Here is a 27,142-nt window from a genome sequence, read left to right on the forward strand (position 1 = left end):
CACATCTTTTCATAAAATATATTGATTTTTCATGTGGCAACACATAAGTGATAGCAGCAGCTACTTTTTTCACTGCATTCATTAGGTGGCAGCGCACAACTATTTTCGTTTTTTATTGATTCTCTAAGATGTTCTTTTTATACCCAGTCCTTTCAGTAAGCTGTTGCCAATTAACCTAATTAGTTGTAAAATGTTCTTCCATCTCTTCCTTGTTAGTACCACTTACTTTGCCACCTTTTTGTTGCCCTGTCCTAACTTTTTTGTAATCCTGTTTATGGAAATGAAGTTTAGCTTTCAATCTAAAAACTTCCCTTGTCAATCAGGAAATGCTTGGGCAAATTATTTTATCATAATTAACCATATAGCTGCTTAAGCTTCCAAAGGGCCCAAACGTCTTTGTGACTTCCCCACATACATTAATTCCCTCAATTTATAAAGTGAAAGATTGTTGGCATAAATGACGATACTGATGCTCAGCTAGACATCTTACTAACTTTAGGATTACAACATAGTGCCTTTGCAAGATGTCCCATGGTAAGAATATACAGCATGTGGAACAATGGACAACCTTCACAGATGCCACTGCAAATGTAGAAAGGATCAAGGAGAAGTCAGTTAGTACTTATGCAAGTGGAAGGATACGGATATAAGGCTTTTTTTGTAAGATGTTTGGGCTCAGATCTATCTGGCACAGGGATTTTTGAGGAAAGGCCTAGTTCCACGCCATTAAATGCCTTTTTGGCATCAACAGATGTAACAAATGTAGGGACCATACTCGATGAGAGAGATTGTTTTAATGGTATTATTCTGGGCCTTGCGCCAGGGGTAAATCCTTCTTGAGCCAGGCGAATAAGATCAGAATATAGGTGTTGTAGTCTAGTAGCAGTGATTTTGAATAAACACAGATGTCAGTGTTGATTAGGGATATCGGGTGATAGCTGCCACATGCAAAGGTACCTTTTCCAAACTTGGGGACTACAACAATCTGAGCCTTGAGGGCTTGTGTGGGAATGGCTGATCCGATGAGATGTCATTAAAGGCTCTTGTAAGGGAAAGGATAAGCGCATCTGTGTAAAAGCATGAATAAAAGCCATCTTGGCCCAGGCTGTTAACAGATTACAAAGGGGATATAGTATTTTTAATTTCATTCTCCAAGAAGGATTGTTCTAGGTCCACTATGTCTCAAGAAGAGTTGTTTGAGAGAGTGGACCTCTTAATGTGCCTTCTTAAATTAGAAAAGGGTGGTGAACTCTGTGAGGCTTTTGTTCTATTATAACATTTTATTGAAACAGATTATTGAAATGGTTTATTTTAGTTGGGTAGTGTGAACCCCTTTGGGGTCTTTTAGTATTGAGATTGAGGCTATACTATTAGTGTAAAGAGTTCTGGCCAATAGTTTGCGAGGTTTGTCCCAGGAGTCATAGGAAAGTTTCTGGGCACGGTCTCTTAGAGACCAGGCCCTTTGGGTAAGAGTTGTAACAAGGCCTCTGTGGTATTGGTTAAAGGAGCGTGTCTGCAGGCAGGTGTTTTTTCAGGAGTCCTTTCAAGTTGCGCAATCCGATCCAAAAGATTGGACGATTTGGGTCAAACAAGACTACTTCAATCTAGTGTCATGCTCTATAAAACCTTTCCTCAACACACATTTGAGAGCCTCGTATTGTAGCGGAAGGGGAATATCATTCGAGTGATGATCAGAGAGCTAGCTTCAGGAATCTCTGAAACAGAGGGTCCTGCAGACGACTAAGTGTTAACTGTAGTGCAAAATGCGTTAACTTTCAGCTGTACCCCACGCTGTCTGATTTTATAGAAGATGCAATAAGGGTTGAGGAAGTGCAGTGGATTCCGGATCCTTTTTCTTTTGTGAGATTTTCATTTAGTTTCCATGTCCAGTGAGGTGTAAGTTTAGGTGATGTGAGTGATATACAGGACCATTGTTAGACTAGAGGATATTACTGATAGAACGAAGGATTTGAAATGTCAGAGTGTATTGGCTAATAAGATACAAGTCGATAGGCTGTAGGATTTGTAGGTTGGAGAATAAAAGGTATAGTGCTTGTCCCATGGATTGGAGAGTCTACACACATCGTCCAGCTTATGTTGGCGTAGGAAGGTCTTATAGTATATGTAGACCCTCACCTTGTAAAACGACCTATTCAGTTTAAAATTTAAATGAAAGGCAAAACATCTATGTGTGTGTGTATCTATATATAGAGAGATGCATTAAAAAAAATTATAAATAACTCCCCACACTCCCCCCTCTTTTATTTTTTATTTATATAAATATATATTAAATATATATATATATAGATCTTCGAGAGCTAAGGCAGGAGAAATGGCAAATGAATGGCTGTGCAGGGTGGGTCTTGTCAGTGCATATCTGATTAATTTGAGGAGAGCAGGCTGCGTCCTGAGCACAGCCAAAAAATTGACTACGCTGTGCTCTCATTCCTAGTGTGGTCAGTTTATATGAGGAAAGCGGGGGGGAGTGTCAGAAACTCCAGGTATTTTACGCAAAGGAAACCATACAAAAGAGGACAGAATACTTTTTCATACATGTGCATGGTACAGCCAGGCACATATCAGGAATATGAAATTCTGGGGTTACATGTTCTTTAAGGTCTGTTGATGTGATCGCTGCAATCCAGTGAGTAGTCTAGAGAGAGGCTTCGCACAAATACTTTTCTGAACCACTAAGGTAGTGGATAATGGTATTTATTTGGTCTTTGTTGGGAGTGTACAAGTTGGCAAGTATGTATGTCTTGCCTTCAAGGAAGAATTTTGTGAATAGAGATCTACCCTCAGCCCCAAATCTTGTGTCCCACAATTGATATGTAAGAGACTTGTCGAAGACTATCCTTGTATTCCATATGGAAGTTATTTGTTTTTTCTGGCTGGGTGTATGAACTGTCCTAAAATGCATCACCTGGAAAAAAAGCTATTCTAATCTTTGATTTGTGAAGATGTTAGGGGGTTCATTTGGGCCCTGGAGTGAGCGACCACGGTTTGAAGGAAGACCTGATTTGTCGAATCACCTAATCCAGAGGAAGGGTTGTAGCGCTCTAGAGTAAAAAGCAAAAGAAAGGCGAGATGGAACAGTTAAGTCCAGGAAAATCCTGAGCACCTAGAAAAGAGGAAAATTAATACCAAACTATGGTTGAAGGAACCTCAAACAAGAAACATTATAATTTGTATATCGTGAATTCATTGCATGATATCCCAAGAGGAAAGTACCCTGGAAGGGAAGGAAATAATAAAATGTCTCTAGCCACTTGCTCACTGGGCACTTATACCCCCTTCCTGCCCAGGCCAATTTTCAGCTTTCAGCACTGTCGCACTTTAAATGACAATTGTGCGGTCATGCTACACTGTACCCAAATTAAATTTTTTATCATTTTTTTTCACACAAATAGAGCTTTCTTTTGGTGGCATTTAATCACTACTGGGTTTTTTTATTTTTTGCTAAACAAAAAAAGACCGAAAATTTTGGGAAGAAAAAGAAAAAAGTTTTCATAGTTATAAAAATTTTGCAAAGGGGTAATTTTTCTCCTCCATTCATGTGCACTGAAGAGGCAGCACTGATGGGTTGCACTGATGGGTACTGATTAGGCGGTACTGATAGGTGGCACTGTTGAGGCTCCAGGGAGTGCGTGGGCAGCGTGAGGACATCCATATATGCCCTCCCGGTAATTCAGGCCCAAGCTGTAGCCATCTTTTGGCTATAGTGCGGGCATCAAGGGGCTAGAAACATACAGTATCTATGTTATATCTGAATGAAAAACACTGTAGACAGCTGAAATATGTACACTGCAGCAAATAGTATACTTCTAAAGTATAAATATTCATAAGTAAATTATTTCTGTTGGGCCAGATTTGGGGTTTAGATTCCACACTTGAGTTTATACAGGTTTAAACTATACACAGGGGCGGACTGACCATTCGGGCGCTTGGGCACTGCCCGAGGGCCCTATGCCACTAAGGGGCCCCATCAGGGTTGCCAGACTCAATAAAACCAGGGACAGTATGTAAAAATCTGTGTTTTTTAAAAATCTCAAGATTATAGCTGCCCCTCCTCTCCAGTACCTTTTTCAGTGTGTGTATGTGTATTCTGTGTGTGTGTGTATATTGTGTGGCCCCATAATCTCCTATTGCCCGGGGGGCCCCATAATCTCCTATTGCCCGGGAGGCCCCATAATCTCCTATAGCCCGGGGGGCCCCATAATCTCCTATAGCCCGGGGGGCCCCATAATCTCCTATAGCCCGGGGGGCCCCATAATCTCCTATAGCCCGGGGGGCCCCATAATCTCCTATAGCCCGGGGGGCCCCATAATCTCCTATAGCCCGGGGGGCCCCATAATCTCCTATTGCCCGGGGGGCCCCATAATCTCCTATTGCCCGCGGGCCCCATGAGTTGTCAGTCCACCCCTGTCTATACACATAAAAACGGAGCAGATTATGTGGTAAGCAAAAAAAAAGTAATGTGGTCCCACTGCATAAGAAAGTTCAGGAGGTGCCATAGCTAATGTATCGGGGTAACTCCATATAGTGCATATAATGATGTGTCCAAAAATGCAGGCAGTGTATAAGTCACCATCCAAATTTGAGAAAAATATCAACAAAGGAATCTGTCAATAAAATCTAAATACTAGGGTAAAAGCCCAGGCCATCATATGTTTTTTTTTTTTTTTTGTTTTTTTTTTTGTTTTTTTTTTTTTTCTCCAGATTAACCACTTTGGTACTAGGATCAGTTATTTTCATTATTTGCACACATAAAAGCCTGCATTTTTTGGCCATAAAACTAATTTAAATCCCCAGAACATTGTTTTCTGAAAGCAGAGGCCTTGTAGGATAAAGATAGTAGTTTCATTTTTTGTTATGATATTTGCGCAATTGTTTATAAAACACATATTTTTCGGAAAAATATAATAAAATACATTTTAGTGCCTACAGACACAGAATGCTAAACTGTTTGGTAAAATATAATAGATGAGGTTATGTCAAGTAAATGGATACCTAACATGTCAAATCTTAAAATTGTATGCATCCGTGATATTGTGACAAACAATGATACTCAAGAATCTCCATAGGCAACGCTTTAAAAGCCTTTACAGCTCATCAGTTCAGAGTTAACTGTGAGCTCTGGCGCTAGAATTATTGCTCTCACTTCGATACCTCACATGTGGTTCAATCGTGATTTACATACACGTGTGCACCCTGGGTGCGCGTTTGCATTTGTGAGTGCGTACAGGGCAATAAACTTTTATTGGTTTTCATACATTTTATTTACTGTTTTTTATTTTTTTTATTTAACTTTATTGCTATCACAAGGGGTTACCAAACCCCAGTGTGATAGCATTGGGCAGGTGACCTGACCAATACTCTTTATGAAGACATTAGGAGTCTAATAAACCCCAATGTCTCCCCTGCCTCCAAAGTATCTAACCAAGCAGAGACCTGTTCAGTTACGTGCTTCCCTTTCTTTAATAGCCAGACAATAATGGCTTTGAAATAGGAAGTGACAATATCATTGTAATTTTCAAGTTCATTCCGGGCAGAAGAGATCAAGGAATGGATATTTCTCTCCTCTCATCTGCAGTTTTGAAGCACTGTGATGTGGTTATGGGCTCCCGGGCGACGTGGGAAAGCCATGGAACCACATAGGGAGGGTGCTGCACTGTGAAAGTGATTGGCAGCTATACAGCTGCCAGATTGCTTTGATTTTGCAACTGGGAGTCGGCTGAGGACAGCAAGCAAAAGCTTATGACTACTATTGCAGCCATCAAATATCTAAATAACTTAATAGTTGAAGGGAAATTTTTTTTTTATTAAATTATTTTTTTGTTTCGCTACATGGGTGAATGTTCTGGGAAAACATCATTTGACGGTAAGTTGATTATGAGTCATGTCGACGGATCCTGAAGGGAGCTATGTTTCACTTTTTAGCATTTGCCCTTTGGACAAGTAGTTCTAGACTTAGGCCCCTTTCACACTGGGGTGGTGGGGGCGTCGGCGGTAAAACAGCGCTATTTTTAGCGCTGTTTTACCGTCGTTTTTGCAGCTGTATTCGGCCGCTAGCGGTGCGGTTTTAACCCCCGCTGGCGGCCGAAAAAGGGTTAAACCCGCTCGTACAGCGTGGCTATAGCCGCGGTATTACCGCGGTATAGCCGCGCTGTCCCATTGATTTCAATGGGCAGGAGTGGTTTAGGAGCGGTGAACACACCGCTCCTTCACCGCTCCAAAGATGCGGCTCGCAGGACTTTTTTTTACCGTCCTGCCAGCGCACCGCTTCAGTGTGAAAGCCCTCGGTCTTTCACACTGTACAAACAGCGGAGGCTGTTTAGGGGCGGTTTGCAGGCGGTATTTTTAGCACAATAACGCCTGCAAACCGCCCCAGTGTGAAAGGGGCCTTATGGGCAGGGTGTTAGTTACATGGGGCTTCTATCTGGAGCTATTTTTGTACTTTTAAAAATCCCTTTTGGAGCAATCTACTGGATCGTCTAATACCATTTCCTGTGGAAGATTTCGTCTATTTTTTTAAATGCTTGCTTGCAGCATTTTTTTTTTTTTTCTTAAAGTTATTAACTTGCATTGTGCCTCTGAACTTCCTACGGAATTTAACAAAAGTTGCCAATTACCTAGCAAGATCCCTGTCATTACCTATCACAGTCCTAACCTTATATGTAGCAACTGGGGCATTAAGCCGGGTAATGAACCTTAGTTTGCTTCTCCTATTACTAACTACTAAGAAGAGCATAGTAATTTTTTTGGTGGGTGTGCACTTTACAAGTGAAACCTGATTGAACGATCTTGTTTCCTGATTCACTATTTTTATGATTGTGGTGTAAAATGTTAAAATTTAAACTTTAAACCATTAAACTAGAATTCAGAACAGCATATCAAATATTGAGCTGTGATAAGTCTTTTTGGCAGGGGTCCAAAACTAAGAATATAGCTTTTTTTGTGTAAAATATTACTTTGCATGCACTTTAAAACTGTTTTGTACATATATTTTGCAGGATGGTTGCAGTTATGATAAAGAAATGAATGCTTTCTTGGATAAAGCTGATGTGCTTCCCTCACATAAGTCTAAGCAAGATAGTCGAGATTGCTCCACTATAACTTGCAAACCTTCAAAGAAGTTGTCTACTCTCAAAAGTAAAACTTGCAAGAATTCAACTTCATTTTCCTTGATTGAAAACGATGAAGATTTTCAGCCACTATACAAGTCTTCAAAAAAAGTTAAGTCCTGTTCCACTGAATATGAAAATACAGAATCGGTAGGCCAAGCCACAGTAAAGGAGGTGAGCAGTGATGCTGAGATTGGTCCTTACCAAGATCTTGCCCTAGATGTGGCAGATGAAATGGAAATTGGCAGCTTTTGTGGAATTTCTGATGGACCGGGGTTGATGTCTCCAAAAATTGCAACAAAAGGTCATAGCAGAGCATCTCCAAATAAGCCTGACTCTGGCTACCACAGTTTCAGTGAAGACACCTCTGACGGTTTACCTAATCTGTTTTATACTCCGTATACACAAGATAATCATCATCCAGTTTCAGTGTTTGTTGGAAAAGACTCTCACGTCTTAAGCCAAATGTTATCACGTGTAAAGGAATTCTTGACTTCTTCTCCTCCTTCATTAAGTGAACTTGATTCTTTAGAGGATGTAGACATTTATAGGAATAATTTCACAAGCGGATATTTGCCTTGTGAAAAAGAGAACACTGATACATCAATGGAGGCACATTGCAGTCCACAAGGATCCCACAATCGCATAAAGAATTTATTCTTGAGAGAAGGACGCGCTGCATCTCCCAAAATGTCTAATTCTACTCCCCAAGAAGAGCTTGGTGAAACTGGGCTATCTGCTTTGCCAGCTCAAGAGGATTATAATGTGGAGACGGTAGAGGAACATGGACTTGAAGATCAAGAGGCTCAAAGTAATCGTCATTGGGATGACATTTTTGACTCTGATGGCGATGAAACTTATATTGAAAACTTTGACTCTCCTACAAAACATGCCTGTGCCCATTTCCAAGATCAAGTTGATAGAGAGGAAGATAATGCTGAAAAATATGAAGCACCTAAAACTTGCAGTCAAAGTAAAAAGAGAAAAGTAAAAATTGGGGAAGTGGATGTTCACAGTTCTAGTTTCAGTAAAGAGAATACTGAAAGTGCTGAGACTGACATTGACATTGAAACTACTCGAACTCGTAGCCCCTACCAAAGCAATGATAATGTAATACATCCACATAAGGATGGAACAGAGCTAGATTCAGTTCCCGACTATCTCGAGGACAGCTTTGACTTATTTGAAGATGAAAAATTTGCTGAGGTTGGTGAACCTAGTTCAAGCAAGGCATTCACAAATATTAACCACAATCATGATTTAACTACTGTTAATTTTAATATGTTTGATCCATCCTTATTAATGGAAGAGCATACAGAACAAGAACCTGAAAACGAGGCTTGTTTGTCCTCCAGGGACTTGGAGCAGGCAGAGGATCAAGAGGAGTTTGGCTCCTGTGAGTTGTTCTCTGTCAATTTTGACCTTGGATTCTCTATTGATGATGTTCATTCAGAAGAAGAGAAAGAGGTACAGCCACAAAATGGAAGTGTAGAAGAAGCCGGACATTTCAAAGTCCCAAGCCCCCCCAAAAGTACTATCAGAGGAGGCATTATGTCAACCCCAGTGACCATTGGGTCTAGAAGTTCTGCCTTGGAAATTGAAACGTCTCTGGGTTCCTCATTTTTTTCACCAGTAATGGAAAAAGTCAATAACTTCAGAACTCTTTGCAATTCTGTGGCTAAACATGATATGTATACCCACTCGACTCCAGAGTCAGGGCCAAGGAAAATAAATTCACCTTTAATGGATAAGAAAAGATCTGACACAAATCCACCTTTGGCCAAGAATGACCACTCAGTAACTATTAGTACGTACTATATTTTTCTAATTGTCTAAAGCCCAAATTTGGGTGCCAGCATTTTAATAATTTCAGAGCTTATAAATGTTTGCCTTTATAATTGTAGTTAATTAATCCCAGATTAATTCAAAGACTACTTTCTGTTCTTCAGATAATACAACTTCCAATGTATTTCTGGCCCCCCTACCAAAAACAGCACTGTGTGTTTGGTAGACACCAGTGCTGGTGTCTCGTGTCTGCCCATACAGTGCATCCAGAAAGTATTCACAGCACTTCACTTTTTTTTCTAAATTTTGTTATGTTACAGCCTTTTTCCAAAATGGATTAAATTCATTATTTTCCTTAAAATTCTGAAAACATTACCCCATAATGAAAGAAGTTTGTTTCAAATCTTTGCAAATTTATTAAAAATTGAACTAGAAAAAGAAATCCCATGTACATAAGTATTCACAGCCTTTGCTCAATACTTTGTTGCAGCACTTTTGGCACCAATTACAGCCTCAAGTCTTTTTGAGTATGATGCTACAAGCTTGGCACACCTATTTTTGGGAAGTTTCTCCCGTTCTTCTTTGCAGGACCTCTCATGCTCTATCAGCCATGTTCAGATCTCTCCAGAGATGTTCAATCAGGTTCAAGTCTGGGCTCTGGCTGGACCACTCAAGGACATTGACACAGTTGTCCCATAGCCACTCCTTTGTTGTCTTGGCCGTGTGTTTAGGGTCGTTGTCCTGTTGGAAGAGGAACCTTCACCCCAATCTGAGAGCGCTCTGGAGCAGGTTTTCATCAAGGATTTCTCTGTACATTGTTGCATTTATCTTTCCCTCGTCCTGACTAGTCTCCCAGTTCCTGCTGCTGAAAAACATCCCCACAGCATAATGCTGCCACCACCATGCTTCACTATAGGGATGGTATTGACTAGGTGATGAGAGGTGCCTGGTTTTATCCAGGCAGGATGCTTGCCATTCAGGCCAAAGAGTTCTATCTTTGTTTTATCAGACCAGAGATTTTTGTTTCTCATGGTCTGAGTCCTTCAGGTGCCTTTTGGAAAACTACGGGCTGTCATGTGCCACTCTACCATACATGTCTGATTGTTAGAGTGCTGCAAAGATGGTTGTTCTGGAAGGTTCTCCTCTCTCCGCAGAGAAATGCTGGAGCTCTGTCCGAGTGACCGTCAGGTTCTTGGTCACCTCCCTGACTAAGGCCCTTATGATATTGGCCACTGCTCATTGGAACCTTCAATGCTCCAGAAATTTTTCTGTACCCTCCCCTAGATCTGTGCCTCCATACCATCCTGTCTCGAGGGGTCTACAGACAATTCCTTTGGACGTCAATCAACTGAATTTACCACAGGTGGACTTCAAGTTGTAGAAACATCTCAAGGATGATCAGTGGAAATAGGATGCACCTGAGCTCAATTTTGCATGTCATGACAAAGGCTGTAAATACTTATGTACATGGGATTTTTTTTTTATAAATTTACGAAGATTTCAAACCAGCTTCTTTCACATTGTCATTATGGGGTATTGTTTGTAGAATTTTGAGGAAAATAATGAATTTAATCAATTTTGGAATAAGGCTGTACCATAACAAAATGTGGAAAAAAGCGAAGCACTGTGAATACTTTCCAAATGCTCTGTATCTACGCTTGGCCATTCAAACTTAGCCTGCAGCCATACATTTTGTAATAAATAGACTAGAGTAGACAAAAATGAAGACATGACTACAGTGCTGCTCTCTATTATATCTAGCACTAATGTTGGGGTCTAAATGGACAACAACTGACAGACTTTTTAAAGATATAAGATACATTCAGAAAGCCGACTACAATGAAGTGGTAAACATTTATAGAACTGATACTATTAAAATGCTGGTACCCATAGTTGCAATAGTAGACTAGTCTAAACTACTTACATATATTACATCACATAACTTATATAGAAATAGGGTAGCAGGGTAGCTTAGGTTATCCAGGTCTTCAAGGGCCAGCTTAATTGCCACAATTGAATTGTTCTGGAATTGCCTGATTATCCAGCTGTGTTTACCGCCCTTCTCCCTTTGCCAATTTGTTATCACATAACCACTAACCAGCCCCTTTATCTGCTCTGTTGTGGTTTACAGCAAACAATCTTCAAATTCCTGTTACACTAACTTTTGCTGTGTAAACTTTACCCTTTGACAAGGGCCATGTGTCCCCTCAGTTGTAAACATTTGCTCTCCCCAAAGTTGCCCCAAAGCTCTGGGGCAGCTAAATGGGATCCCAGAGCTTTGTAGGCAAGTATTTACCAACCTTACATACTGGATCAGGTGAAAGGGGGGTTAGTTGATGTATATGTAGACTTTTGTCTTTCTATATGTGGAGACCAGGGTATCCTTCAGTGGACTCAATTGCATAATCTAACAAAGGGCAGTTATATATCTAAATATTGTAAGCATTTTTTACTTCACCTTGTTAATAATTTGGTACTTTGTTGATCCACTTGGTAATAAGTGAATTTAAAATGGTTAAAAGCATGTCAGTGATGTAAAGTAGGCATACAGACTGCGTATGTATCCACATACTGTATATTATAATCATGCCAGGAACTGATGTCCAACTTGTCCCTGCCCACTCCACTACACTTTCCAATGGTTATTTAAGGCCACATACCTATACTATTAGAAAATTTGATGTTGCCCTTGTTTCTTCGTCTATGGATTCTTTACTGAACCCTAACAGTTTGGTGCTCTTCATTTTTTTTTTTTTTTTTTTTTTGCCAGCAGTAACTCAACATGGCTGACTAAATTTCACGATAGATTCTGCAGATACTATATCAAACACATTGTAACTTTTTGTATGATCACTTGCCTCTATACAGCATTGTTTACTGTATGATGTTTTAATCTATAGCGTGTAAAAACGGTATTAAACCACACGTTGAATAAAACAGTGGCGCTCAATTCAAACAAGGTGCTTACACTCTTACCGTGACTAATTAAGCAGAAAATCAAGTGAAAATAAAATTTAAACACAAATTATATAAATACACATATACCTTCATAAAAGTATAAAGTGAACTATATGCCTACACATATATCTTCATATATGTATAGAGTGAACACCAGGTGATCAGTGAGAGTCATATAACGATTTAAATGAATAAAGTATCACATAAAAAAAACTTTTTTATATATAATGTGAATCATTAATTCGCAAGAATCTGATCCAAGACACACACCATTTAACACAAAAATGTTCATTAAATATTAGTGATAAAGTCCTTCAAAAAGTGATGATGTCTTTCTTCCAACTTCCACCACACCCAGGTGTTGAGTGGACCCACTCCCAATGAAAAACTCACTCACCAGCTCCAATTGCCCCCACTTGCGTGTAGGGCTATAGTGCTTAATGTTTCCAAACAAGAAGAATTATGGTGATAAGCCAGCCATCCAAAATATATATGTACAATTCGTTCCACATGTGAATAAAAGAAAAGCTCCAATAGTGTAATTCGTACAACCAGTTTATTGAACAACACACAAGCCAAATCTTCAATGGTTAAACTCACACTTTTAAAATAAAAAAAAGCAACGTGAAAATTCCCACAGCACACTGCATTCCACTGCACAGCACAGCAACTTGTATAACACTCTCTAGGGGTTGCGGTCACGGCGGACCCGAGGTGTGCAGGCGTCTGCTCGCTTATCTCACCCACTCCTCGTCCGCCCCACCGCTTAGACAGGTCCCCTCTCCTGATAGGCTCGACCGCAACGCTCGTCTCACTTCGCGTCACTCGTTCCTGGTGTCCACCATCACTCGGCCACGCCCCGACATGTTTCGTCACGCCTGTGACTTATTCATGGGATAGGCCGCCCGGGATGTCAGTCATCTCTTATATACCCTCCTCTCAGTTAAAAAACGGAGATCGCTCACCGCGCATGCGCAATGTACGTACGTCCCGCCTGCGTATTACTCGTGTCCCCGTGAGCGCAATACACCCCTGTTACTAGGATTCGTTGCTCAATCAACACATAAAGTGTAATTTAGGTGACTTTTACTTATCGAACTAGATATAACCTCATACAATTTATATGCATCGGCTATCTAGCAACTCTTAAGAGCGTCCTCTGTTGTTCATTCTCCATATGATCTCAGGACCCTGAATGCTGAAGCCTATAAACTTCTTATTTTTAATTTTATTTGGGAGTGTTTCTTCGCTATGATTAAAAAATTAATAATAATCATAAAACATTATAAAACGATGAACAACAGAGGACGCTCTTAAGAGTCCCGGGCGGCCTATCCCATGAATAAGTCACAGGCGTGACGAAACATGTCGGGGCATGGCCGAGTCATGGTGGACACCAAGAACGAGTGACGCGAAGTGAGACGAGCGTCGCGGTCGAGCCTATCAGGAGAGGGGACCTGTCTAAGCGGTGGGGCGGACGAGGAGTGGGTGAGATAAGCGAGCAGACGCCTGCACACCTCGGGTCCGCCGTGACTGCAACCCCTAGAGAGTGTTATACAAGTTGCTGTGCTGTGCAGTGGAATGCATTGTGCTGTGGGAATTTTCACGTTGCTTTTTTTGATTTTAAAAGTGTGAGTTTAACCATTGAAGAATTGGCTTGTGTGTTGTTCAATAAACTGGTTGTACGAATTACACTATTGGAGCTTTTCTTTTATTCACATGTGGAACGAATTGTACATATATATTTTGGATGGCTGGCTTATCACCCATAATTCTTCTTGTTTGGAAACATTAAGCACTATAGCCCTACACGCAAGTGGGGGTAATTGGAGCTGGTGAGTGAGTTTTTCATTGGGAGTGGGTCCACTCAACACCTGGGTGTGGTGGAAGTTGGAAGAAAGACATCATCACTTTTTGAAGGACTTTATCACTAATATTTAATGAACATTTTTGTGTTAAATGGTGTGTGTCTTGGATCAGATTCTTGTGAATTAATGATTCACATTATATATAAAAAAGTTTTTTTTATGTGATACTTTATTCATTTAAATCGTTATATGATTCTCACTGATCACCTGGTGTTCACTCTATACATATATGAAGATATATGTGTAGGCATATAGTTCACTTTATACTTTTATGAAGGTATATGTGTATTTATATAATTTGTGTGTAAATTTTATTTTCACTTGATTTTCTGCTTAATTAGTCACGGTAAGAGTGTAAGCACCTTGTTTGAATTGAGCGCCACTGTTTTATCCAACGTGTGGTTTAATACCGTTTTTACACGCTATAGATTAAAACATCATACAGTAAATTCTCATATAAAGTGGCAGCTATAGTTAGGTATTTGTATTAACACATATCACATAATATTAATAACTATTGTGTGTATACTCCGAGGCGCAGTGGTGGTAAACAGGGTATAGGTGGGCATTAATACTTTGTGGACCAATTGACAGTGTAATACAGCATTGTTTGCCTACAAATGTGTACATTACAAAACTAGTTTGGGCAGCTTTGTGTAAAAATATGCTATAAGTCACTATTCACCTTACAGCACTCCAGCTTCAATATTGTTAAATCATAAATATTTTTCACTTTTATGTTAGGCGTATTAGTCCTTTTATATGTGTTCTGTTATAGAATAGGACTGCTTGCTTCCAGATGCAAACAAAACAGCGGAGGCCTTTGAAATAATCGCGTGTACAAATTGTCTCCTGGGGTTGATGTGTTATTAGCGCAGCCACAGGGCACGGTGGCGGTTTTGTGTTTAATCATGGCCGCCCTCTGCAGCGATGGCTTTTCATTCTGCTTCTCATGGTTTGTTCTGGGATGTTTGCCATCTCTCCGCAGGCAGCAGCCCCGAGAGTGAGGATGATGTTGTTTTCAGGCGGAAAAGAAAATTGGCAGCAGCTGTCCTCAAGTCACCAGAGGTAAGCAGCATAGCATCTTTTGCCATAATACAGGCCAGAATCTTCAACATACAGGCTTTAATTAGCAATGGACTTATTGCACCTTGTGTTGGTTTGTTTCAAATCTCTCTTCCTAGTCAGCAAGTAGCGAGAGTGATTTTGATTCCCCGAAGCCTGGAGCAAAAAAACGGAGACGGGAGCCTAATACAGTAAGTCTGGCTTTCTTTTTATTTTTTTACAAATACAGTGGATATAAAAAGTCTCCACACCCCTGTTAAAATGTCAGGTTTCTGTCATGTAAAAAAAATGAGACAAAGATAAATAGTTTCAGAACTTTTTCCACCTTTAATGTGACCTATAAACTGTAAAACTCAGTTGAACAACAAACTGAAATTTTTTAAAATGAAAAAACTAAAATAATATGGTTGCATAAGTATGCACACCCTTAAACTAATACTTTGTTGAAGCACCTTTTTATTTTATTACAACACTCAGTCTTTTTGGGGTATGAGTCTATCAGCATGGCACATCTTGACTTGGCAATATTTGCCCACTCTTCTTTGCAAAAACACTCCAAATCTGTCAGATTGTGAGGACATCTCCTGTGCACAGCCCTCTTCAGATCACCCCACGTATTTTCAAATCGGATTCAGGTCTGGGCTCTGGCTGGGCCATTCCAAAACTTTAATCTTCTGGTAAAGCTATTCCCTTGTTGATTTGGATGTATGCTTTGGGTCGTTGTCATGCTGAAAGATGAAGTTCCTCTTCATGTTCAGCTTTCTAGTAGAAGCCTGAAGGCTTTGTGCCAATATTGACTGGTATTTGGAACTGTTCATAATTCCAACTACCTTGACTAAGGCCCCTGTTCCAGCTGAAGAAAAACGGTCCCAAAGCAGGATGCTGTCACCACCACTGTGGTTCACTGTGCGGTGGTGCAGTGTGGTTTATGCGCCAAACATATCTTTTGGAATTACGGCCAAAACGTTCAACCTTGGTTTCATCAGATCAGAACACATTTTCCCATATGCTTTTGGGAGACTTCAGATGTGTTTTTGCAAAATTTAGCCGGCCTTGGATGTTTTTCTTCGTAAGAAAAGGCTTCCGTCTTGCCACTCTACCCCATAGCCCAGACATATGAAGAATATGGGAGATTGTTGTCACATGTACCACACAGCCAGTACTTGCCAGATATTCCTGCAGCTCCTTTAATGTTGCTGTAGGCCTCTTGGCAGCCTCCATAACCCTATTTTCTTCTGGTCTTTTTTTCATCAATTTTGGAGGGACGTCCAGTTCTTGGTAATGTCACTGTTGTGCCATATTTTCTCCACTTGATGATGACTGTCTTCACTGTGTTCCATGGTATATCTAATGCCTTGGAAATTCTTTTGTACCCTTCTCCTGACTGATACCTTTTAACAATGAGATCCCTCTGATGCTTTGGAAGCTGTCTGCGGACCATGGCTTTTGCTGTAGGATGCAACTAAGAAAATGTCAGGAAAGACCTACTAGAACAGCTGAACTTTATTTGGGGTTAATCAGAATGATGGCAGGTGAGTACGATTTAACATGAGTTTGAATGTGATTGCTTAACCGGTTCCCGACCGGCTCACGTACATATACTACATATATACACATATACAGGGTTCCTTTAAGAGCCGCCAGAGGGCGCGCTGCACGGCATGCATGAGCACCAGCACGGGGATGTGTGTGTGTGTGTGTGTGTGTGTGTGTGTGTGTATGTGTGTGTGTGTGTGTGTGTGTGTGTGTAAACACACAAATCCCTGTGCTGTCAGAGCAGAGGAGACATGTCATTTGTTCCTAGTAAGTAGGAACAGCGAAATGTCTCCTCTCCTACGCAGTTCTATCCCCATACAGTTAGAACACACTGAGAGAACGCACATTTAACCCTCTGATCGCCCCCTAGTGTTAACCTCTTCCTTACCAGTGTCATTTACACAGTAATCAGTGCATTTTTACGCTTATTGCTTTTTTTTTTTTTTTTTTACCAAAAATATGTAGAAGAATATATATTGGCCTAAACTGATGAAGAAATTTGTTTTTTTTTAAAAATTTTGGTGATCTAATAGCACCAACAGAAAGCTCTATTTGTGGGGAAAAAAAGGGACGCAAATTTCGTTTGGGTACAGCATTGAATGACCGCGTAATTACCAGTTAAAGCGACGCAGTGCCAAATTGTAAAAAATGCTCTGGTCAAGCAGGGGATAAAACCTTCCAGGGCTGAAGTGGTTAATTCTGAACACCACTACATCCCCAGTTATAAGAGGGTGTGCATACTTATGCAACCACATTATTTTATTTTTTTATTTTTACGTCCCTCCCCCAAAAGATTTCAGTTTGTTTTTCAACTGAGTTGTACAGTTTATAGGTCACATTAAAGTTGGAAAAAGTTCTGAAATGATTTATCTTTTGTCTCATTTTTTTTTTTACATCACAGAAACCTGACATTTTAACAGGGGTGTGTAGACTTTTTATATCCACTGTATATGCTTGTATCAGTAAATGAGTTATGATTCGGTTTATGTCAAAATACTTAAGAGGACCTGAAATCAACAAGCGCGGATTTTCTATCTTTAAAGAACATCTAGAAACCTTAAAGTAGAACTATGGGCAAAACTTTTCCATTTTGGATAAAGCAAGAGAGGGTTATAGCCCCTGTCCAGATTTTTTTTTTTTTTTTTTTTTGTCATCTGTGTTTCATTGAGGAGATTTCCCTTCACTTCCTGTCCAATAGCCAAACAGGAAGTGAGAGGAAATTTCTGAAAATTGGGGTACTCCATTGGGGCCCCCCAGGTCACCAGATCTAATGCCCCTATTGGAAGATTTCCCCTCGATTACTTTTCTGGGGACAACCCAAAATTTGGGATCTTCTTTTACTTTTACGTTAAACGTGACAAATAGAGAGGGTGAATCTCCCTATCTGGGACACAGGCAGCATTAAAAACCCGATAGGTGTTCCCTCTCCACTCTGTCCAAAATAAAAAAAAATTGCCTATAGTTATACTTTAATTGTGCCTAAGCAGTACTCTAAAAATCATTTTTTTTGTCTAGAAGTACTTTTCCAGTTCATTTTGCACTCCTGTGACCTGTTTCAGCTGACAGCTAGCTAAAACCCGCTGTCGGCTGATGTCACTTAGAGAGTCCAGGCTGGGGAAAGATCCTAATTTTACAGTCGGGATCAACCCAGATATTTGGATTGGAAGCCTCTTAGCTGTGCTGCTGGGAGACTGAGCCTGCTCCTCCCATCCCCTCCACAGCCCAGTGCTCGAGAGAGAGCTGGTGACTGACCGCCACCGTTCTTTTCTCAGTGCAGAGGGGAGAACTGAGCGATCAGCAGTGTTTGATCGCTCAGTTCTCAGTGCAGGGGCTGCAGGGGACAGCTGCAAAAGTGACAGCTGGTACAGGGAACTTCTCCATGTACTGTTGTCACACAGAGGCATCAAATCCTTGAGTGGCTGCAGGAGCGGCAACATGTTACATGTTCCACCTTAAAAATGGGTGGAATATGCAACATGTTCCCGAAAATGAAAAAAATAGCAGTGTACTTTTATGTGCCTCATGCCTTATATACAGTATTTGCGGTGTAGGATATAAGGTACTGTCTTCTCTTACTGCTAGTCTGAGATTTAGAGTGAGATTTGGTGATGTCACTGCTTTCCTGTTCAGTGTTCTCCTTGCTGGAGAGAAATCTGTATCTGAGAACCTGTTTTTGCTTTGTTTTGTGGATCTGTGCATCCTCCACCTCTTCCTGCTTCTTTTCAATTGATTTTTATTCAAAATTTTAACAAAGTACAGAAATACCAATGTAGTTAGACAAATATCATCAGAAAAATGATGCTCCCTCTAATACAGTCAAGGGCCCAAGTGTTATGAACAGGACCCAAATAAGAGCCTGAAAGGCTGGGCCCTCCTAATAAAGCATCTCCTTACCAAGAGTATAGTCACCCTATAACAAATACAGAATAGAGGCATATTTATAACAGAACATCACATTAGCAATTCGTCAAATGACAACATTGCTTCAGTCAAAGAAATGTGGGACGCTACTGACAAATACGTTCAGTACCTTAAGGCACAATGCCTTGCTCCCATAAATGATTTAGAGTGGGGGAGGCTCTATGGACCCTTCATATGCATCCATAAAAAAACATCAGTTAGTAGTAAGGGAGAGGAGGAAGTAGAGGAAAAAGGGGAAAGATCGAAAAGCAATCCCCTCGATCCATGTCTCTGACCGCAGGTCGCCCCTGCCCCTAAGGAGCCTGGAGGTATTTAATCCAGGGGTTCCTTACTTTTTCAAATTTGGTTTGTTTGTCTCTGAGAATACTTGTTAGCTTTTCATTAATCATGGTCCAGGATATTTTGTGTTTAACCAGCGTAATGTTAATCATGGGTGATCTCCTTGCTTGCACTATTGTAATTTTAGCTTCTGTGTATATGAAGAAAATGAGGGTTCGGAGGTGCTTGGGGATCTCATCCGATAGGTCAGCAAACCATGCCATTTTGGGATTCTTGGGTATGCTCTGTGCCATCACCGAGTAAAATTAGATTGAATATTCTAATCCAAAGTCTCTGGACTTTTGGACAAGACCACCAGACATGGAACATATCTCCCACCAGCCATATTCATGAAAGTAGTGGGATGAGGCACCCTCTCCGGCTTCTTAAACATTACTCCACCAGTCCTCCGATCACCCAAGGGGAGGAGGGCAGCTCTGACATGAGAAAACAAAGCCCTGCTTCTCTATTAAGTTGGCCACTTCAACATAGTTTGAAACAAGGCATGGTAAACGGGTAATGGAAAAAAGCGCCTACAAGCAATATTGGTGACTATCTCCTCTGCTTGGCTTTTTGGGCACAGCTTCCACAGTAGTTGTCCTCTTTTTAATTTAACTCTTACTTTTTAGAATGCAAGCAGCGAGTGTGATATGGACTCGCCGATGCCTGGAGCAAAAAAGCGCAGATGGGGGCGTAATACAGTAAGTCCACCTTCCTTTAATTTTAAAGTAGAACTATGGCCTTCCATAAAAAAAAGTGCTGCATCACTTATCTAGGAGTCTGCATTTCAGTTTTCTTGGTCTTCCTAAAAAGCCCCACAAACACCCATTGATCCTGCCAGTGAAGTCCACCTAATGCAGCTTCCTGTGATCTTGTGGCAATGATGCCACACTGCTTCTCAGTTTACAGCAGGATGATAAAATATTTCAGGGGGTGTGGCTGTCAGTTTTGTCACTGATTTATGAGAGTGAAGCTGGTCCATTATCTGGCCACACTAAGTCTTGCCCACTTCCTTCTGGATTGACAGCACTGCCTCTGTTACTGCATCCTTCCCACTGTGAGCTGCAGTGTCAGGGAGGGGGCGCATATGAGACGCACTTTGTGTGCCTAGAGAGACCAGGTTGTTTATGGGGAAAAAAAAAACAACCTTGTTTGAAATTGGAGACAAGGTTGTTTTCCAAAACAACCTTGTCTCCAATTTCAGCTATCCATACGTGTACCTCTCCTGAGGAAGTGAGTGTTCTCTCGCGAAACGCATAGAGAGAATTAGTACATAAGAGTGAATCAGTACTTAAGTATTCACCATATGGAATTCTAGTGTATCCTGATCTAAGCAACAATAGCTCTTCGTGTACATATACTTTGTAATTGTATGTGATCTAAATATTTTTAATGTATGTAGGAGTTGTTTTAGGTTTAAATACAATTTTTGTACATTTTATATTTGTGGTTGTGCCTCGGTAAAGTCCCAAGGCACAACCAAGGCATGGTCCCAAGGCAACTTTCTCTTGTAAAAAGATCTGTATGCTGTGAGGTTTTATTGGGTTTCTTTGATCTGCACATTATATTATCATTTTAGCCAGCTCATTACCCAATTTCCTGCCCATGTGGGCCCTGGCTTGGCCAATGGCTTTTTTTTTACATTTCAAATTAAACAAACCGATCTGTCCAACAAACTGAACCTAAAGTCTGCTTGGCATTTGTACACCATATGTCCAAAAGTTTGTGAACACCTGATCATCACACATACCTATATGTACGAAAGTATGTGGACACCTCTCCACACTGGGTTCAGGTGTTTCCCGTGCATTCTCCAGCATACATATACATTTTAGACAAGTGTGTGTTTCCAGCTTTGGGACAACATTCTTTCAACATGACTGTGTCCCTATGTACAAATCTCTCCATAAGGACATGGTTTTACAAGCCAATTGCAAGGTCAAAATCAGTACCTGACCTCACAAATGCTCTTTTGGAAGAATGAACACAAATTCCCACTGATTACTCCAAAATCCTGTAGAAAGCCTTCCAAAAACATTGGGGGCTGTTATAGCTGTAAAGTGGGAAGGTGGGAGTTGGCTCCATATTAATATCCATGGTTTTTGAATTGGAACTCCTCTAACAAATTTCTATAGGTATGATGGTCAGATGTTCCTAATAAAAGATATATTTTTGGTGCAAGAAAAGGATTGTAGACCCTGTTCACATATACAGCCCCAACAGTGGAAAGTCCAAGAAAATGCCCCAAAAGTATATGGATCCACTGATTCTATCTTTCAAGTTCATAAAGTTTAATCAATTATTATAAATATTGCTTCATAGGAGATGGGAACAAATCTCTGGAAATGCAAGAAAAGACACAAGGGGGCACCAACTAAGTGCAATATTAGTGGGTATTTAATTGAATAAAATAGACAAATGCAAAGGATAAAAACAGGAAAAGCTTATCTGCAGACATATGAATCGTGTGGCTGGTCCTCCCAGATGTAACAGCTGACAGCGTGTCTGTCAAAGGGGAAGCCGATCCCGGAAGAGGGCGGTTGCCATGGCAACGCGTGTTGGAGCTGCTATTGGCTCCTATTTCAAACCAATGGTGTTGCATCCGGGTCCTGCTCTCCAGGGTGGTTCTTCCTACTTCTGGAATCGGCAGAACCGGCTTACCCATTGACAGGCACGCTGTCAGCTGTTAAATCTAGGAGGACCTGCCACACTCCATCCATATGGTTGCAGGTAAGCTTTTCCTGTTTTTATCCTTGTGAGTTAGCATTTGTCTGTTTATTTTATTCAAATAAATACCCACTCATATCCCACTTAGTTGGCTCCCCCTTGTGTCTTTTCTTATGGTCAGATGTTCATAAACATTTGGCTATATAGTGTGTCTCGATATTTTAACAATATTTTAACAAATAAGGATGCTAAAGTAATTGGACATATATATTAAAAAAATAATTCTGATATAAGAATCAACTTACACTGGGTTTCCATTTTATTTCCAGTATGAATATTAGTGATATTAAAGGCATGCTTTTAAAAAAAAAAAACAAAAACAAACATGTAATACTTACCTGCTCTGTGTAATGGTTTTGCACAGAGAAGCCCCGATCCTCCTCCTCTTGGGTTCGCCGCTGGTTCTCCTGTCCCCCCCCATAGAATGCAAGAAGGTAAAAAACCTTAAACACTTTAATAAATTAATATAAAAAGTACACACACGTTTTGAGAAAAATGGGCTGAGCTTCATGGAAACATTGACAATAAAATCACTGCTGTTTTGATCTATCTCCTCTGCAAGACCGGTGAGTGCCTCTATACCTGTTTTGGATCTGTATGGATTTCTATGCGGATGAGCATCTCGGCATTTGCAGCAAACATTGCTTATGTGAACTGCATTTACCTATAAAACATATATGTTTAGATATGCTCCTTATTTGCTGTATGCCCCACTATGCTAACAACGTACACCTGCTATAGTACACACACTGTATTTATAGGCGTATAACACGCACCTTTTCACCCTGAAAATTGGGTGCAAATGGCGTGTGCGTGTTATACGCCGATACTTCAATTTTAACTGTCTCGGAGGGGATGGGGAGGGGGGTGGGACGAGCGCCGTCAGATTACATACTGTGAGAATCTCCTGTTTACATGGTGGCCTCTGTAATAGGGCCGCCATTGGACCACTGTTCTGTCTATCATAGGAGAGTCTCACTGTATGTAATCTGTCGGCGCTCGTCCCGCCCCCATCTCTGTCCCCTCTAGGCTGCAGATGGGCATCGATCAGGGTGCATTGATGGCAATGGTGAGGCTGCTGCACTGATGGCAATGGTGAGGCTGCTACATTGATGGCAGTGGTGAGGCTGCTGCACTGATGGCAATGGCGAGGCTGCTGCATTGATGGCAATGGCGAGGCTGCTGCAATGATGGCAATGGCGAGGCTGCTGCATTGATGGCAATGGCGAGGCTGCTGCTGCATTGATGGCAATGGCGAGGCTGCTGCTGCATTGATGGCAATGGCGAGGCTGCTGCTGCATTGATGGCAATGGCGAGGCTGCTGCTGCATTGATGGCAATGGCGAGGCTGCTGCTGCATTGATGGCAATGGCGAGGCTGCTGCTGCATTGATGGCAATGGCGAGGCTGCTGCTGCATTGATGGCAATGGCGAGGCTGCTGCTGCATTGATGGCAATGGCGAGGCTGCTGCTGCATTGCTGGCAATGGCGAGGCTGCTGCTGCATTGCTGGCAATGGCGAGGCTGCTGCTGCATTGCTGGCAATGGCGAGGCTGCTGCTGCATTGCTGGCAATGGCGAGGCTACTGCTGCATTGCTGGCAATGGCGAGGCTGCTGCTGCATTGCTGGCAATGGCGAGGCTGCTGCATTGCTGGCAATGGCGAGGCTGCTGCATTGCTGGCAATGGCGAGGCTGCTGCATTGATGGCAATGGCGAGGCTGCTGCATTGATGGCAATGGCGAGGCCGCTGATGGGCACTGACCCTTATTTTTCTTCAAAGTTCCTTATTTAAAATTACGTTTTTTTCCTGATACTTCCCTCTTAAAATGAATGTGCGTGTTATACGCCGATAAATACGGTAATTACATACAATCCTATACGCTGTGAATGAATACTAAATAATTCACAGCAGGATTTGCCTTTTTGTTCACCTCCCATCTGAAGAAGGAAGGAAGAGCGCCATCCTGTTGTCTTAGTAATTAGATAATGAGTGGCCCTATTAAAAGACCGAAATCCTAAAGATGTGTATTGCGGACAAAGCTGGGGGTGTTGGCATGAAAAGGAAGGATATAAAAGACAAAAATGCATGCAATTTGTGGAAAAAAAATTATATTTTTCGATAGCTGGATGTTGCTAAGCAACAGCGCATCATTCAGAATAGTCATTTTCTGTCGTTTTTCAAGGATATTGAAAAGCTGCGACTGACTGCACATGTATTTGTAGGTCACCATATTCCGAGCTAGCAGATCACCCACTTAAAAAGCCGGAATGTTCTCCTGGTGGACACTGGCAGCGCAAATGTTCTTCTGGTTTCTCCGATCCATCCTACTTTGATTACAGCTTTCCCTTTGCTACCCAAAAGTGATTTGTGGTCTTCAGTGCTGCTCCTAAGAAAACTCATTGTTAGAAACATCAACTGCACCTGGCCTGGGATTTTTAATCCTTTTAATCTTTTTTTTTTTTTTTTTTTTTTTTTTTCTGTGTTGGCAGGTATCCTCAGATGATGAAGACCCAAAGCCCCTTTCAGTTGTTCATAAATCTACAGTACAGCGTGGAGTGCACCAGAGACATGCAAGAAGACCCAAGCACAAGGGCAAGCGGGTTTGTGATGGCAATGGATTCCCAATTTACAATGACCTGTGTTGGTTCTTTCAGACCATGGTGTCCAGTGTTTGAAGACAGTCTTTGTAATAACTAGAATGAGGCATTTGGAAATTAGCAGGAATTGCAGTAGGGTGTCATCTTAGTGGGTTTAACCACTTCAATACCGGGCACTTTCACCCCCTTCCTGCCCAGGCCAATTTTCAGCTTTCAGCGCTCTCACACTTTGAATGACAATTGCACGATCATGCAACACTGTACCCAAACATATTTTTAGCATTTTTTTTTTTTTTTTTTATAGACAGACAGTTTTGGTGGTACTTAATCACCGTTGAGTTTTTTATTCATTTGCTAAACAAACTAAAAGACCAAAAATGTTGAAAAAGAAAAAGTTTTTCTTCGTTTAACCACTTAAGGACTGGAAGGATTTACCCCCTTATTAACCAGGCCATTTTTTACAATACAGCACTGCGTTGCTTTAACTGACAATTGCGCCGTCATGCTGCGTTGTACACAAACAAAATTTATGTCCTACCCCCCCCCCCCCCACACACACACAAATAGAGCTTTCTTTTGGCGGTATTTGATCACCTCCTGCGGTTTTTATTCTTTGCGCTATTAACAAGAAAAGACCGACAATTTTGCTATAATATCCGAAAAAAAATTTCTTCATCAGTTTAGGCCAATATGTATTCTTCTACATATTTTTGGTAAAAAAAAAAACACAATAAGCGTATATTGATTGGTTTGCGCAAAAGGTATAGCGTCTACAAAATAAGGGATATATATATATGGCATGTTTAACATAAATTTTATTTCTTTTTCTAGTAACGGTGGCGATCAGCAATTTTTAGTGGAACTACCACATTGCGGCGGACAGATCGGTCACTTGACACTTTTTTTTTTTGGGACCATTGACATTTATACAGCGATCGGAGCTAAAAATAGCCACTGATTACTGTATAAATGTCACTGGCAGGGAAGGGGTTAACACTAGGGGGCGATGAAGGGGTTAAATATGTTCCCTGGGAGGTGTTTCTAACTGGGGGGGGAGTGGACTAACTGGGAGTACAGAGAGATCACTGTTCCTGATCACTAGGAACAGTAGATCCCTCTCTACTTCCCTGACAGAACGGGGATCTGTCTGTTTACTTTGACAGATCACCATTCTGGCTTTCTGAGGAGCGATTGCGGGTCGCCGGCGGACATCGCGGCCATGCGCATCGGCATCTTGCGCATGCCCCCTAGAGCTCCTAAAGTGGCCGATTTACACCTGTGGCGATTAGCGCAGCCATACCAACCTGCGGCAGTATAATGATGGCAGCTGGTCGTCAAGTGGGTAACTGATGAGGCTGCACTGATGAGGAGGCAATAATATGCAGCTCTGATAGGCGGCACTGATGGGCCCTGATAGGCGGCACTGATGGGCCCTGATAGGCGGCACTGATGGGCCCTGATAGGCAGGATTGATGAGGAGGCACTGATAGGCATCACTGCTGGGCACTGGCAGGCATCGCTGATGGGGCTACGCTTATAATCAATGCAGATTATCAGTGCAGATCTCCCCCCTGTTAGGAAAGCCACTTATCGGTTCTCCTCTACTCACGCGCTGTCAGCGTGAGTAGAGGAATGCCTATAACCGGTATTTCCTACATACATTGTGATTGGACACAGCTAATCACATGGTAAAGAGCCTATGTCAGGCTCTTTAAAGCAGGTTTGCTGCGCATGTGTGAGCCGCTCTGTGCTTTGTGAATGGTCCCGCAGTGTTCTAGGACCTGTGATGTGTCCCAGAAGGCTGTGGGGGGAAGGGTGGGGGGGGTGGATTTCCACACAGATCACTGCAGCAATCTGCCTGGAAGTGGGAGTGGGTACCTGTCAAAGCCAGGTTCCCTGCACCCCCAAGCCATAAGTGCCGTATGGGGGGGAGAGAGAGAGAGGAGAGTGCAAACAAGCGGAACTTCCATTTTGGGTGAAGTTTTGCTTTAAAGCGGTTGTAAAGTGCAGCTTGTAAAAAAAAAAAAAAAAAAAAAACACCTCTAAGGCAATTGTATAATGTGCTAGTATGCATCGCACGCTGTGTGATTGGCTGAAACGCAGTGATGTCACTCCCACGCGGAAGCCGTCTGTTTCGGCATGAAGCTCTGAATTTCTGGCAAGGTATACCGGACCTTCAGAGCGCATGCGCTGGTGATATCACTGGCTGCATGCAGGGTGAATATCTCCTAAACAGTGTACGTTTAGGAGATATTAGTTTTACCTACAGGTAAGCCTTATTATTCTAGGCTTACCCGTAGGTAAAAATCACCAAGCTGGCTTTACTACCACTTACGGACCGCCCGCTGTCGTTATATGACGGTATTTTGAAGAGGAATATTGTTGTTAGCAGCAGATAGCTACCATAACCCCGGTATCCTCTTCTTCAGCGGGCGGTTTGCTTTCAGATAAAAGTGTAATGTGACAATCCGCGCTACCCCAGAAGCTGTAAAAATGAAAAAACCTAAAAATATGCAATAGATATTTACTTCAGATAAAAGTGGTCTCTGTGGCAGATTTACCGCCAGATCACTTTTATCGGCGGCGTGGGAGGGCTCCCTCCACGCTTCGGTGCCCTCCGTTGCTTACCGGAGCCGTCGGTAGCGGCGGAGGCGATCGGGTTGTTCTCCCTGTTTGGTATAGAGACAAGTGAGGGGAAGATGGCCCCCACCCATCTCCATACCATTGCAGGGCAGAAGCAACGTC

At 41.7% G+C, this 27,142-nt stretch overlaps 1 protein-coding gene across 1 annotated transcript in view; it reads left to right on the forward strand.

The window, feature by feature from the left end:
- Positions 1 to 27,142, forward strand: part of FANCM (FA complementation group M) — a 258,713-nt gene that overhangs the window by 198,341 nt on the left and 33,230 nt on the right. Inside the window, exons 14-18 of the mRNA XM_073609784.1 lie at positions 7,014 to 8,931; positions 14,724 to 14,803; positions 14,920 to 14,991; positions 19,705 to 19,776; positions 24,290 to 24,400. Coding sequence (XP_073465885.1) covers positions 7,014 to 8,931; positions 14,724 to 14,803; positions 14,920 to 14,991; positions 19,705 to 19,776; positions 24,290 to 24,400 — 2,253 coding nt within the window. The remainder of the gene's footprint in view (positions 1 to 7,013; positions 8,932 to 14,723; positions 14,804 to 14,919; positions 14,992 to 19,704; positions 19,777 to 24,289; positions 24,401 to 27,142) is intronic.

Source organism: Aquarana catesbeiana, linkage group LG13, assembly GCF_042186555.1.
Source record: "Aquarana catesbeiana isolate 2022-GZ linkage group LG13, ASM4218655v1, whole genome shotgun sequence".
Classification (NCBI taxonomy): domain Eukaryota; kingdom Metazoa; phylum Chordata; class Amphibia; order Anura; family Ranidae; genus Aquarana; species Aquarana catesbeiana.